Source organism: Bos mutus, chromosome 26 (assembly GCF_027580195.1).
Source record: "Bos mutus isolate GX-2022 chromosome 26, NWIPB_WYAK_1.1, whole genome shotgun sequence".
Classification (NCBI taxonomy): domain Eukaryota; kingdom Metazoa; phylum Chordata; class Mammalia; order Artiodactyla; family Bovidae; genus Bos; species Bos mutus.
In genome coordinates, this window is record NC_091642.1 from 29,369,354 (window position 1) to 29,384,363 (window position 15,010).

General features: G+C 37.1%; 1 protein-coding gene across 10 annotated transcripts in view; it reads right to left on the minus strand.

Annotated features, from left to right (window-relative positions):
- The window catches only part of BTRC (beta-transducin repeat containing E3 ubiquitin protein ligase), a 174,628-nt gene that overhangs the window by 59,509 nt on the left and 100,109 nt on the right, over positions 1–15,010 (minus strand). For all 10 annotated transcript variants that reach the window (XM_070363967.1, XM_005888093.2, XM_005888092.3 and 7 more), the window contains one exon: positions 3,038–3,127. In XM_070363967.1, the coding sequence (XP_070220068.1) occupies positions 3,038–3,127 (90 nt within the window). The remainder of the gene's footprint in view (positions 1–3,037; positions 3,128–15,010) is intronic.

Consider the following 15,010-nt stretch of genomic DNA (forward strand, 5'->3'; position numbering starts at 1 on the left):
AGAAGACTAAGGGTCTCTTTTCATAGACCTATTATAAAACATGTATTTTAAGATAGCCCTGGCAAAGAAGAGTCGCATACATAGGTTAGGTTAGGGGTCCAAACCTAACAGTATTGCTATATTTAAAGGGACTAACTGGTATTAATATCTTCTCTAAAACTCATATAAACAGTATTCAATAAGATCTTAGACTTCAATTACCATCTCCACCCAAACCAAAGTCACTCCTATCAGAATTAGTTGTTTTGAACTAGAGGACAAAAATGGTTAATATCACTGTGTTATAGCTGCTCTCCATGGAGATGACTGGACATTCAAGGCCACTGTGGAGCACAGTCTGAATCAATAATAGATACCAGTACCAAGTTAAAAACCACAGCCATATGAAGTACAGCAGGTGAAACTATCCAGTTAAGGGCTAAAGGTGAAGAGCATGAAATAGGGACAAGCTTACAGACCTACAAAAATAATGGTAACTCATTATTTTTCAAAGGGCAAGCAATAAATGAGGCCAAGAGCAGCAGCACAGAATCATGAGATACACATAATATATGTAAATAAAAAAGGGAAAACTCTTTTCCTATTCCCATGTTATTGCACCTCACTGGAAACTGCTGCAAGAAAGAAATTTTTTCAGCTACATGTTTTTATTTGCCTTGACCAACTGATTATTTGGTTCAAATCTGAAGCAATGAAACAAAAGATGAAGATGTGTGTCAATAAAAGGAACCAGAAAGTTAAGTGGGTTCCATCAGGAAATAAAGAAACCATTATTAAACCAGTATATTTAAGGAGATGATGAAAGGATATAGGTGGCAGAATAATGTTAAGAACAAGCAAGAATGGGATGAGAGGGTCACCATCTGGGAGCAACAAAAACAGACTGATGAGAAGCAATGAGCAAACTTATTTCCTCACCCAAGAGCATAGAAGAAATTATGCCATTGTGCCTATATGCACCACTGAAGTAGAGGATAGGAGTTGGGGGGAAAAACCATCATACAGACATACACCAACATAACTATGTAGCTTAGAGATCCTGGCTTACAAAGTAGTGAGAAAACAAAAGGAACAGATGCTCACTTGGCCAGCTCTCAATGAAACTCATTAAAATCATGACCCTGTCCTTGGATCATTGCTCATGCTAAGATTTTACCTTGTTTAGCCAGAAGTCACCCAGTTGTGATGAAAACTGAAAACACCATGGCCCAAAGATAAAAAGATTATTTTCAAAGGCCCAAATTATTGGTCCCCCATCTCAATGTACAAATGCTGGATATAAAACAGGGTCAATCAGCACTTGATGGCTGTGACTATATGACCAAAAAAATAAATATGTTAAACCGTAATATTCAGATTTTGAGGTAAATCATTAAGATGTTCTAATTTATGAACTTAACTGATTAATTCTACCTATTTCACCATAATTTTTAATAAATTTTGACATTTCTCTATGGATCATTCTCAAAGGTTATATTTTGTATGATATATTTCCAGTTGATAAAGTAGGTCCTTTACCAACTGAAACTACTTCATGTTTTAAGAAATAAAACAAAATAAAAAATATTGCCATCCTTCGAGTTTTGTAGCAAAGAATGCAGACACATGATACAAAGCCTGGCTCTAATAATAACAGTAACAGACAGCCTGAATGCGTAACACAATAGATTAAACTAGTTAAAGTTGGGAGTGTTGTAAAAGTGACAAATTCCTGAATAGTTATAAAAGGCAGTAATTTTGCAGATATACAGAGTAAAAGTCTGGAAACAGGGCCCATATGGGAATTTCACTTAACTTCTGGAATAAGCAAAATGGTTGATACCTAAATTTAGGTCAAAGTTCCTGAGTAATTAGAGATGGAAAACTTGAGGCAAAGTTGTTACAATTATTAGATTGTAAGATCTCTAATACCTAAGATTATTTTTTGTATCTAGTCTATTGATACAGCAAACATTTATACATGAGAAACAAGTGGTTCCATATGCATGATTAAACATACTTGTCCAGTCAGATCAAGACCTCCAAAGCAATATATTTATCAATAGCTACTCAATAAATATTAATAGTCAAATAAAATAACTAGATTTTCTATAGTATATTTCACAATCCTACAAAGGTATACTCTATACTCAATTACATTTTAAAACCACCAATGGACTTATGAAAATAATTGTATTTTTTTAAACACAAGTCTTTTTTTTTTTCTGGCCAAAGGTCCATCTAGTCAAAGCTATGGTTTTTCCAGTATTCATGTATGGATGTGAGAGGTGGACTATAAAGAAAGTTCAGTGCTGAAGAATTGATGCTTTTGAACTGTGGTGTTGGAGAAGACTCTTGAGAGTCCCTTGGACTGCAAGGAGATCCAACCAGTCCATCCTAAAGGAGATCAGTCCTAGGTGTTCATTGGAAGGACTGATGCTGAAGCTGAAACTCCAATACTTTGCCCACCCGATGTGAAGAGCTGACTCATTTGAAAAGACCCTGATGCTGGAAAAGACTGAAGGCAGGAGAAGGGGACGACAGAGGAGGAGATGGCTGGATGGCATCACTGACTCGATGGACGTGAGTTTGAGCGAGCTGCAGGAGTTGGTGACAGACAGGGAGGCCTGGTGTGCTGCAGTCCATGGGGTCTCAAAGAGTTGGACATGACTGAGTGACCAAACTGAACTGAACTGACACACAGAATGTTTAGTTCCCCAACTAGCGATCGAACCTGTGCCCCTTCAGTTGAAGCTTGGAGTCTTAAACACTGGACTGCTAGGGATATCCCACACAAATCTTATTTGTAATAAACCGTAATTAGTGTCAAGCAACAAATGTGAATTAGACTAAAGTGTGACCAGAGAACACAATCAAAAAATTCTGCTGCGACTGAAGAGATAGAAACTCCAACTTGCAATCTGCTTTGAACATAATGATGCCTGCTGTATTCTTTTTAACAATTCTATAATACTCTTTAGTTATTGAGTAAAGATATCTATAGATAAACCATTGTTATGATGTGACATAACATATATTAATGTGTAATATTACTTACTTTGGCCACACAATTTTCAGTCTTCATAGCAGTGCTTGCTAGACATACTGTCTCTTGATTTAAGCAGAGTCTGGCACAGCTGTTGTATGTCTGCAAAGAGAATTTTTTTGAAATAAGTTTAGGTACTGAAATACTGTCATGCAGTTTTCAAATTCTGCCCCATTTCTAAAAATCAACACACAAATAGATCCTATGTGTAAATTCTACATTTATGGGAGCTGAGGGACAAGGCAGACATGGGGAAGAAAGCGACAGCCCAAAAGTGCCACTGATGTGCCATGAACAAGTGTGTGAGCAGTAGTGACTTCACCGTATATATGAAAGGTAGAGGTGTCAACTATTCAGAATGGGCAAAGGACTTGAACAGAGATTGTGCTGTGCTTAGTCAGACCCCCATGGACTGTAGCCTACCAGGCTCCTCTGTCCATGGGGATTCTCCAGGCTAGAATACTAGAGTGGGTTGCCATGCCCCCCTCCAGGGGATCTTCCCAACCCAGAGATCAAACCCGGGTCTCCTGCATTGCAAGCAGATTCTTTACCATGTGAACCACCAGGGAAGCAAAATAGAGATTATCTGAGAAGATATACATATGGTTAAAAAGCACATGAAACGATGCTCAACATGACTGATCATGAGAGGAATGCAAATCAAAACTACAATATGTTACCACCTTATATCCATCAGGATAGTTACTAATAACAAAACAAAACCAGAAAACAAGTGTTAGTGAAAATGTGGAGAAACTGGAACCCCTGTGCACTGTTAGTGGGAATGCAAAATGGTATAGCCAAGGTGGAAAAAAAAAACAACAACAATACAGTAGCGATTCCTCAAAAAATTAAAAACAGAATTACCATATGATCCAGTAATTACAATTCTGGGTATATGAAGAACTGAAAGTGGAGTCTTTATGAGATATTTGTACACCCACATTCATGGCAGCATTATCCACAATAGCTAATATCCACAAATGTCCACTAACAGATAAATGCATAAGCAAAATGTGGTACATACATATAGTGGAACAGTATTCAGTCTTAAAAAGAAATTCTGACATACACTATAACATGGATGAAACCTAAGGACAGTATGCTATGTGAAATAACCCAGTCACAAAAAGACAAATACTGCATGATTCCACTTAGTCAAAATCATAGAGACAGAAAGTAAAATAGTGGTTTCAACTAGCTGGGAGAAGGAGGGAATAAGGAGTTACTGTTTAGTGAGTACAGCATTTCAGTTTTACAAGATGTTAAAAGTTATGAGGATGGGTGGTGCTGGCTATTATACAACAATGTGAATGTATTTAATACCGTGAACTGCATATTTAAAACTAATTAAAGTGGTAAATGTTACATGTAGTTTACCATAATTAAAAAAAAGCAAAAACGTTGGTTAGCAAAGCTTCAATAGTACATGAACCGAAAACTTTCAGATGTTCAAGCTGGACTTAGAAAAGGCAGAGGAACCAGAGATCAAATTGCCAACATCCGTTGGGTCATAGAAAAAAACGAGAGTTCCAGAAAGACATCTACTTCTGCTTTATTGACTATGCCAAAGCTTTTGACTATGTGGATCATAACAAACTGTGGAATATTCTTAAAAGAGGTGGGAATACCAGACCATCTTACCTGTCTCCTGAGAAATTTGTATGCAGGTCAAGAAGCAAGTTAGAACTGGACATGGAACGATGGACTGGTTCCAAATAGGGAAAGGAGTATGTCAAGACTGTATATTGTTACCCTGCTTATTTAACTTATATGCAGAATACACCATGTGAAATGCCGGGCTGGATGAAGCACAAGCTGGAATCAAGATTGCCGGGAGAAATATCAATAACCTCAGAAATGCAGATGACACCACCTTTATGGCAGAAACCAAAGAGGAACTGAAGAGCCTCTTGATGAAAATGATAGAGGAAAGTGAAAAAAACTGGCTTAAAATTCAACATTCAAAAAATGAAGATCATGGCATCTGGTCCCATCACATCATGGCAAATAGATGGGGAAACAACGGAAACAGTGAGAGACCTTTTTTCTTGGGCTCCAAAATCACTGCAGATGGTGACTGCAGCCATGAAATTAAAAGACGCTTGCCCCTTGGAAGAAAAGCTATGACCAACCTAGACAGCATATTAAAAAGCAGAGACATTACTTTGCTGACAAAGGTCCGTCTGGTCAAAGCTATGGTTTTTCCAGTAGTCATGTATGGATGTGAGAATTGGACCATAAAGAAGGCTGAGCACCAAAGAACTGATGCTTTTGAACTGTGGTGATGGAAAGGATTTTTGAGAGTCCCCTGGACTGCAGGGAGATCCAACCAGTTCATCCTAAAGGAAATTAGTCCTGAGTATTCATTGGAAGGACTGATGTTGAAGCTGAAACTCCAATACTTTAGCCATCTGATGCAAAGAACTGACTCATTGGAAAAGACCCTGATGCTGGGAAAGATTGAAGGCAGGAAAAGAAGACGACGACAGAGGATGAGATGGTTGGATGGCATCACTGATTCAATGAACATTAGTTTGAGCAAGCTCCGGGAGTGGTGATGGACAGGGAGGTCTGGCATGCTGCAGTCCATGGGGTCTAAAAGAGTTGGACAGGACTGAGCAACTGAATTGAACTGATACTTTATTGTAATACAACTGGCCAATATATTGATTAAAATGTTTCCTTCTAGTCTTATGTTTTTACTGAAAGTATAAGTCACAGCTCTCAAACATTAGTGCCCATGGGAATCATCTGGAGGACTTCTTAAAATACAGATTGCCGGGTCCCATCCCCGGAGCTTCTGAGAACTTGCATTTTTAACAAGTCCCCAGCTGATGTTAACGTTACTGGTCTAAGAATACTCTTTGAGAACTCTTGATATACACATATGTGTTGAAATTAAAGAGAAAAGTCTTAAGACACAGGTGATCTCATAACCAATAATAAGAAAATATCAATTTTCTAAAATTCTAGATTTATAGAACAGTTGCAAAATAGATATGAGTTCCTGTACAGCCTTTCCCAGCTTCCCTTTACATTGAAGACTTACACAACCAGAGAATATTTATCAAAATAAACCAATTAACCTTGGTACAATACAAAGTTAAGAACTTACTTGACTTTCACCAGTTTTTTCACTAACATTCTTCTTCCGTTCAGGATCTAATTCAAGATCCCATATTGCATTTAGTTGCCAGGTATCCTTAGTCTCCTCTAATCTGTGACAATTTCCCCGTCTTTGTTTATCTTTCATGATTCTGACACTGCTGAAGAGTACTGATTAATCTATAGAATGTCCCTCAGTTTGGGCTTGTCTCATGTTTCCTCAAGATCAGAATGAGGTTGTACATTATTGGGAAGGATACCATAGAGGTGAGGTACTGTTCTCAATGCACCAAACTGCTGAGTATTCAGAAATACTGATGTTAACCTTGACCATTTGCCTAAGATTGTGTCTAACAAGATTCTCTATCATTAGCTTAACATTTTTCGTCTAGAAATTACTAAATATACTGAGGAAAATACTTTAAGACTATGCAAATATTTTGCTTCAATTTTTGCTGCTTCAATTTTTGCATACTAATATTAGCATATTGTTAGATCTTGCCTATGGTCATTTTTACTGTTGCGTCCTAATGGTGTTCTCTTTCCTTCTACATTAATTAATTGGGATTCTTCTGAAGGGAGAGCTATGAGTTCTTCCGTTTATCTGCTTATTCATTTATGTACTTATTTATATTTGCAATGGACACAGATATTTTAAATAATTCATTTTTGGTCAACTATCATTCTTTGGAAAAGAGCAGATAGATAAGAATAAAATTTAAGAAAATAGAGAAAATGACATTATAAATTTGAGTTTCCATTTAAACAAGTTAAATTTTTAAAAATTTATCCACTTAATTGTTTTATTCTTATATTATTTAAGTTGAAATTATTTCAAACACATATTTTAAAAGAATAAACTGGATCATTTGACATTAGTGTACAGGCACTATTGGCACATGTACATCTGGACTCAGGGTTCAGTACTTTTTCACAATTGCTAATACCACAAACTATTCATGTACAGACAATACAATTTTTAAACTGTGTTCTTAAGACATTTATGAAGCAATTGGTATATACTAAATAAAATAAAACTTTAAGCCAAAGAGTACTAGTTCCAATAATGGCAGAGATGTTTGTTTGTATTAAATTAACTCTTCTCAGATAACAATTATAAACCATGGAAAAAATATTCAAAAAAAAAACAAAAACAAAAAACAAAAGCACTACAGGTTCACCAAAAGTAGGCAGAAATTGGGGGAAGAATAGGACTGAGAAAGAGGAGAATCACACTTAGTAAGATCCATGTTTACGTGCTTTTTCCATGAGGGTACTCACTAGGCTATTTGATGCAGGATGGCTAAAACTTCAATTAGAAAGACAGTCTATTGGCTTGGGGAGTTCAGGGCAGCCGCAGTGGCTCGAAATTGAGAAGAAAAATAGAAAACAGAAAGAGCCAGTCCTTCCTCTGGCAAGGAGGAAGCATCAAAACATGCATATAAATTTCTCTCAAATCTACGGCTAACCTTCAAATTACTTACACGAATGAGAGACTCCAAATATTCCAAAATAAAGTAATAGCTAGAAGACTGAAAGATATGAAAAGAGATTCCAGCTGCTGCCCATGAGGAGACACAGGGTTTTGAATGTGAGTTTAGAGGAGCTTCATAAGCACATCAAACTTTCTAATGAAAGCTTAGAAAGACCCTGCATTCAGACTAAAGAGTAAGTCTTGAGGACTAAGGGATAATGCCTCAGGACTAAGGGCAAAACCAAAACACACCTGCCCTAACAAACATAAAACCAGACTCTATGAAGTCACAGTGATCAGCCAGTAAGATAAACAGAGGAAGATAAAAGAAACCAGAGTCTCCACAATGTATTGTTTATAATGTCCGGTAAACAATAAAAACTACTAGACATGAGAAGAAGAAAAGGGAGCCATAGTAAAGAGAAAAAGAAATCAACAGAAAATGACCACGAGATGATCTAGTGATGGCAATCAGTTCATAAAGGTTCTACAGAAGCTATAACAAATATGTTCAACAACTTAAGGAAAAATACAATCACAGTGAGTAAACAGATGGAAATTTTCACCATTAAAATAAAATAAAATAAGCCAAACAAATTCTAGAATGGATGAATATGTTACCTGAAATTAAAAATTTACTGGATGAGCTTAAAAGCAGGTTGGAGATGGCACAAAAAAAGGCCAATGAACTTAAAAAACAGATCAACTGAAATAATGTGAAGCATAGAAAGGGTAAAAGCAAAAAAAAGAACAGAGTCTCAGTCACCTGTGGGGCAATTTTCAATGATCTAATATCATGGAATTGGAGACCCAGAAGAGAGGCAAAAATGGGGCACAGAAAGTTATAAAAATAGTGACCAACTATTTCTCAAATTTTGGTGAAAACCATTGGCTTGCTACTATAAGAACAGTAAACCCCAAAAGATTAAATACAAAAACCCCTAAATATCAGAAAATAAAACCTAGGTCCAAGACAGTCAAAACTGCTGAAAATCAGTAACAAAAACAAAACCTTAAAAGCAGCCAAAGAAAAAGGGGATGCCATATATATGGGAGCAACAATGTAAATAATGGCAGATTTTTCACCCAAAACAGTGAAGTCTAGAAGACAAAGGAATAAATTTTTTTTTTTTTTGCAGGGGGTGCTGCACCTCGTGGCAGGGATTGAACTGAACCCTTGGCAGTGAAAGTGCCAAGTGCTAACCACTGGACCACCAGGGAGCTCCCAAGGAACAGGATTTTTTAAAGTGCTAAGAGGAAAAAACTCAAACCGGGTTTCTTATCATTAAAGGAGAATTACAAATATGAAAAGGGAAAAACCTAAAACAAACCCTGTTGACACTGTATTGGAACTGGAGCTATCAATGTGAACTCATGATTTTCAAAATATATAATACAGATATAAAATAAAAGTTAACATTTAAATCCTGGCTTCTAAATACAATTCTGCACTACAAGGAGCCATAGCTCCCTGGAGAAATGGTTGATTACTGGAATGGACAGAATAAATACAAAACAAACCTGGAAATACTCAGGAAACGATGGACATATATCATAGGGGCACAGATGCCAGCCTAAATGGGCTCTCATTTGACAAAATGGATGAGTATTAAAATAAAATAAAAGATATTAATAGATTACAATCTGTTGAATAAAATAGGATACATTTCTTGAAAGATACAAATGACCAAAACTGACAGAATAAGAAACAGAAAATCTAGACAGTTCTATAGGGGCTTCCCTGGTGGCTCACTGGTAAAGACTCTGCCTACCAATGCAGGAGACGCAGTTCAATCCCTGGGTCAGGAAGATCCCCTGGGGAAGGAAATGGCAACCCACTCCAGTCACAGACAGAGGAACCTAGTGGGCTATGGGGTTGTAAAAGAGTTGGACATGACTTAGCGACTAAATTAACAACAGACAGCTCTATAACTATTAAGGAAGTTGAAATTATTAGAAACTATTACACATAAATGGCTTCCCTGGTGGCTCAGGCAGTAAAGAATCAGCCTGCAATGTGGGAGTCCTGGGTTTGATTCCTGGCTTGGGAAGATCCCAAGGAGGAGGGCATGGCAACCCATTCCAGCATTCTTACCTGGAGAATCCCCGTGGACATAGGAGCCTGACAGACTGTAGTCCATGGTGTTGCAAAGAGCTGGACATGACTGAGCAATTAAGCACAGTACACTACACATAAAATTTAAAAAAAAAAATCTTCCCACAAAGAAAACTTCTGGGCCAGACAGTGTTACTGGTGAATTCTATTAAACAGTAAGGAAGAAGAACATCACAACAAAGATATCAGAAAAAAAAAAAAAAAACTACAAACTAATATCCCTTATGGACAGAGACACAAAACTTCTTAACAAAGTCAACTGATGTCATTCTCCATATTAACAGAATGGGAGGTGCATTTAACAAAATTAAACACCAATTTATAATTAAAAAAAAAATACCTCAGCAAGCTAGAAATAAATGGGAACTTCTTCAATCCCATAAAGGGCATGTAAAAAATTTCAACTAACATCATTCTTAGTGGTGAAAGACTATTTAAAACTCTCACGCCTGGGAACAAAGCAAAGATGTCCTTTACCACATCTATTTGACATTATATGGAGGCCTTAGCAATTCAAATAAAGAAAAAAGAAACAAAAGGCCAAGTTGGAAAAGAAAAAAATTCTCTTTATTCATAAATGATAGGAAACAAAGACAACTGTCAAAAACCAACTGCATTTATATACTCTAACAACAATCAGAGAACGAGAAAAGTTTATAATAGCACTGAAAAACATTAAATACTTAGGAATAAATCTAACAAACTACATACACAAAATGTACACTGAAAACCGAAAAAAAAAGGCTTAGAAAAATTTTAAAAGACAAATGGAGATACAGACCATGTCTGCACACTGGAAGACTCTTATTATTGAGCAGTTAATTCTATGCAAATAGATATTTGAGTTTCAAAAAAAATCCAAATCAACACCCCACAGACTTCTTTTTAATAGAAATTCTAACGATTCTAAAATTTATATAGAAGTGTAAAGTAACTATAGCCAAAACCATATTAAAAATAAAAATGTGGAGGACTCACACTACCTGATTCCAACAAAGCTACAATAATCAAGACAGTGCAGAGTTCAGTGCAAGGATAGACACCTCTAAAAAACAGAAGACCTTGAACTCATCTTCTGTGTCAAGCAGGGACATGAAGTAGGAGTTGGTCAGGGCCTCAGCCACTGATACCCTTTGCTCTGCATACAGCAGCAAGCAGCCTCCTTTCCAGGAGGTTCAGAAATAGACTACATTTGTTCAGCCAACTGATTTCTGACAAAGGCACCCATGTAATTCAATGGAGGAAAGGAAAGTCTTTTCAGCAATGGTTCCAAAACAAGTGAATAAAAAAAGTATGGGGATTGTACAACACAGGGAATATAGCCAAAATTTTATAGTAAGTATAAATGTAGTATAACCTTTAAAAACTGTGAATCACTATACTGTACACCTGTAACTTATTATAGTATGGTATGAAATACATCAACTGTATTTTAATAAAAATATAAATAATAATTAAACAAATAAATACTAAAATCACTAGCCAAGCAAACAAATCAGAAAGTAAGTACACTAAAATGTTAATAATAAACTGAAGGAAGAAATAAACTATCTTAATAATTTTCAGTCCAAAAAAAGTATGGGAAAATAATGAGCCTCAAACTTTATCTCACAGCACACTTAAGAATTAATTTGAAATGGGCCAGAATTCAAGGTAAAAGCTAAATTTTATAAAGCTTCTGGAGTAAAATCTAGAAGGTACGGGTTAACTGACTGAACTTCATTCAAAAATCAGAAACTTCTCATCAAAAACACACCATGAATAAACAGGCAACATACAGATTGTGAGAAGATATTCAGAACACATATCTGACAAAGGTCTGTTATCTAGAACTAAGATAGACAAAAAAGATCTTCATGACCCAGATAATCACGATGGTTTGAACCTAGAGCCAGACATCCTGGAATGCGAAGTCAAGTGGGCCTAAGAAGCATCACTACAAACAAAGCTAGTGGAGGTGATGGAATTCCAGTTGAACTATTTCAAATCCTAAAAGATGATGCTGTGAAAATGCAGCACTCAATATGCCAGCAAATTTGGAAAACTCAGCAGTGTCCACAGGACTGGAAAAGGTCATTTTTCACTCCAATCCCAAAGAAAGGCAATGCCAAAGAATGCTCAACTGCTACTGCTGCTAAGTCGCTTCAGTCGTGTGCAACTCTGTGCGACCCCATAGATGGCAGCCCACCAGACTCCTGTCCCTGGGATTCTCCAGGCAAGAATACTGGAGTGGGTTGCCATTTCCTTCTCCAATGCGTGAAAGTGAAAGCGAAGTCACTCAGTCATGTCCAACTCTTCGCAACCCCGTAGACTGTAACCTAACCAAGCTCCTCCATCCATGGGACTTCCCAGGCAAGAGTACTGGAGTGGGTTGCCATTGCCTTTTCTGAAGAATGCTCAAACTACAGCACAATAGCACTCATCTCACACGCTAGCAAAGTAATGCTCAAAATTCTCCAAGCTAGGCTTCAACAGTACGTGAACTGTGAACTTTCAGGTGTTCAAGCTGGTTTTAGAAAGGGCAGAGGAACCAGAGATCAAATTGCCAACATCCGCTGGATCATCGAAAAAGCAAGAGAATTCCAGAAAAACATCTATTTCTGCTTTATTGACTATGCCAAAGCTTTTGACTGTGTGGATCACCATAAACTGTGGAAAATTCTTAAAGAGATGGGAATATCAGACTACCTGACCTGCCTCTTGAGAAACCTATACGCAGATCAGGAAGCAAATTAGAACTGGACATGGAACAAGAGACTGGCTCCAAATCAGGAAAGGAGTATGTCAAGGCTGTATATTGTCACCCTGCTTATTTAACTTATATGCAGAGTACATCATGAGAAACACTGGGCTGGATGAAGCACAAGCTGGAATCAAGATTGCAGGGAGAAACATCAATAACCTCAGATATGCAGATGACACCACACTTATGGCAGAAAGCGAAGAACTAAAGAGCCTCTTGATGAAAGTGAAAGAGGAGAGTGAAAAAGCTGGCTTAAAGCTCAATATTCAGAAAACTAAGATCATGGCATCTGGTCCCATCACATCATGGCAAATAGATGGGGAAATGATGCAAACAGTGACAGATTTTACTCTTGGGGGGTCCAAAATCACTGCAGATGGTGACTGCAGCCATGAAATTAAAAGACGTTTACTCCTTGGAAGGAAAGTTATGACCAACCTAGATGGCATATTAAAAAGCAGAGACATTACTTTGCCAACAAAGGTCCATCTAGTTAAGGTTATGGTTTTTCCAGTAGTCACGTATAGATGTGAGAGTTGGACTATAAAGAAAGCTGAGCACTGAAGAACTGATGCTTTTGAACTGTGGTGTTGGATAAGACTCTTGAGAGTCCCTTGGACTGCAAGGAGATCCAACCAGACCATCCTAAAGGAAATCATTCCTGAATATTCATTGGAAGGATTGATGTTGAAGCTGAAACTCCAGTATTTTGGCCACCTGATGCGAAGAACTGACCCATTGGAAAAGACCCTGATTCTGGGAAAGTTTGAAGGCGGAGGAGAAGGGGACGACAGAGGATGAGATGGTTGGATGGCATCACCCACTCAATCAATGGACATGAGTTTGAGCAAGCTCTGGGAGTTGGTGATGGACAGGGAGGCCTGGTGTGCTGCAGTCCGTGGGGTCACAAAGAGTCAGACACAACTGAGCAACTGAAGACAGACAATGCAATTTGTTTAATGCAAAAAAACCCCCAGATACTTAAGAAAATATATTAATAGCCAATAAATACATGAAAAAGTATTTAACACATGCTCACCAAAAAAACTTAAAGGACATTCATAACAACTTCATTTTAAAAAAATGAAAATAGCTCAAGTGTCTATCAAACGAAGAAAACAAAGTGTAGTATATTTATTCAATGGAATATATTGTACAGTAAAAGAGAATGAACAACTGGATAAACACAGCAGTATAGTGAATCTCATAAACATTATGCTGAGTGAGAGTGAGACCCCAACATGTATGATTCTATTATACACAATTCAAGCAAGGTGAAACTAATCTATGACAGGAAGCTGATCAATGTTTGATTCATTGTGGACAGGGAAACTGGTTGGAAAGGAGAATGAGGGAACTTTCTTGGGTAATGAAAATGTCCTATAGCTTGATTGGGGTGGTGGTTACATAGTTGAAAAGATGTCAAAAATTCAGTGACTTATGCAATTAATATATATGTAATTCTCTGTATGACATCTTTATTTCAATGAAAATACAAAAGTATGCAGTTAACATTTCGGGGATAAAGCACCAGAGGTTTGAACAGTTAATAAAAATGTTATTTTATTTTTCTGAAGAAGAAAAAAAAAAAGTCATGGCAGGTAGAAAACGAATTTTTCTCCAAAATTTTTTTACCCTCAGAAATGAGTATAATACAACTCAGGGGAACATTAGTTAGATTCAGGAACTTGTAGGAGTTTCCAGAGTAGGGATGTGCATGCATGCTAAGTCGCTTCAGTCATGTCTTACTCTATGCGACCGTATGGATTGTAGCCTGAGAGATTCCTTTGTCCATGGGATTCTCCAGGCAAGAATACTGGAATCTTCCTACTTCAGGGAATCTTTCCAACCCAGGGATTGAACCCATGTCTCTTAAGTCTCCTTCACTGGCAGGCAGGTTCTTTACCACTAGCGCGACCTGGGAAGCCCAAGGATATATACAGGTTTTTATTTTTTAGACATTTCATCTGTAAAATGGGTATATGATCTTCTTTTTCTCCAAAGGAAGTCACCTAGATTAGTAAACTAAAACTGGTCAGAGTCCTTAGATCAGTATGAAACAAAAAGGCCAAAGAATCAAATATTTTACTTTCAGTATTTTACTATTGTAAGACTCCTTTCAGCTAAAACAAACTAGTGAGTATAACAGCCACAGGCAAGATAGGTTCTATCTCCACACAACATCTGAAAAGGTAGCTTCATTGCTAAACCAGAGGCAGAGAGCTTTGCGTTGGAGTACTTTAATACGTTTTTATATAGCATATAAAGCACATAAGCATAAACCAGTAAGATGCCTTGCTGAAAACTACCTGCTTTGTAAAAGCAGGCTGTAATTCTGAACAAGTTTTCAATTTTCACACTGCTGCTAGGGTAAAACATTTTAAAGAGTTTAATTTTTTACAATGGATTCAATGACATAGGATTATCTAACAAAGTAATGGCTAATCAATAGAAGGTTTAGTTGTCAGGTGAAACATATAACACACTAAAAGGGATTGATGGCCAGACTTCTCCTTATTTACTAGAAGGTATATATTTAAAATG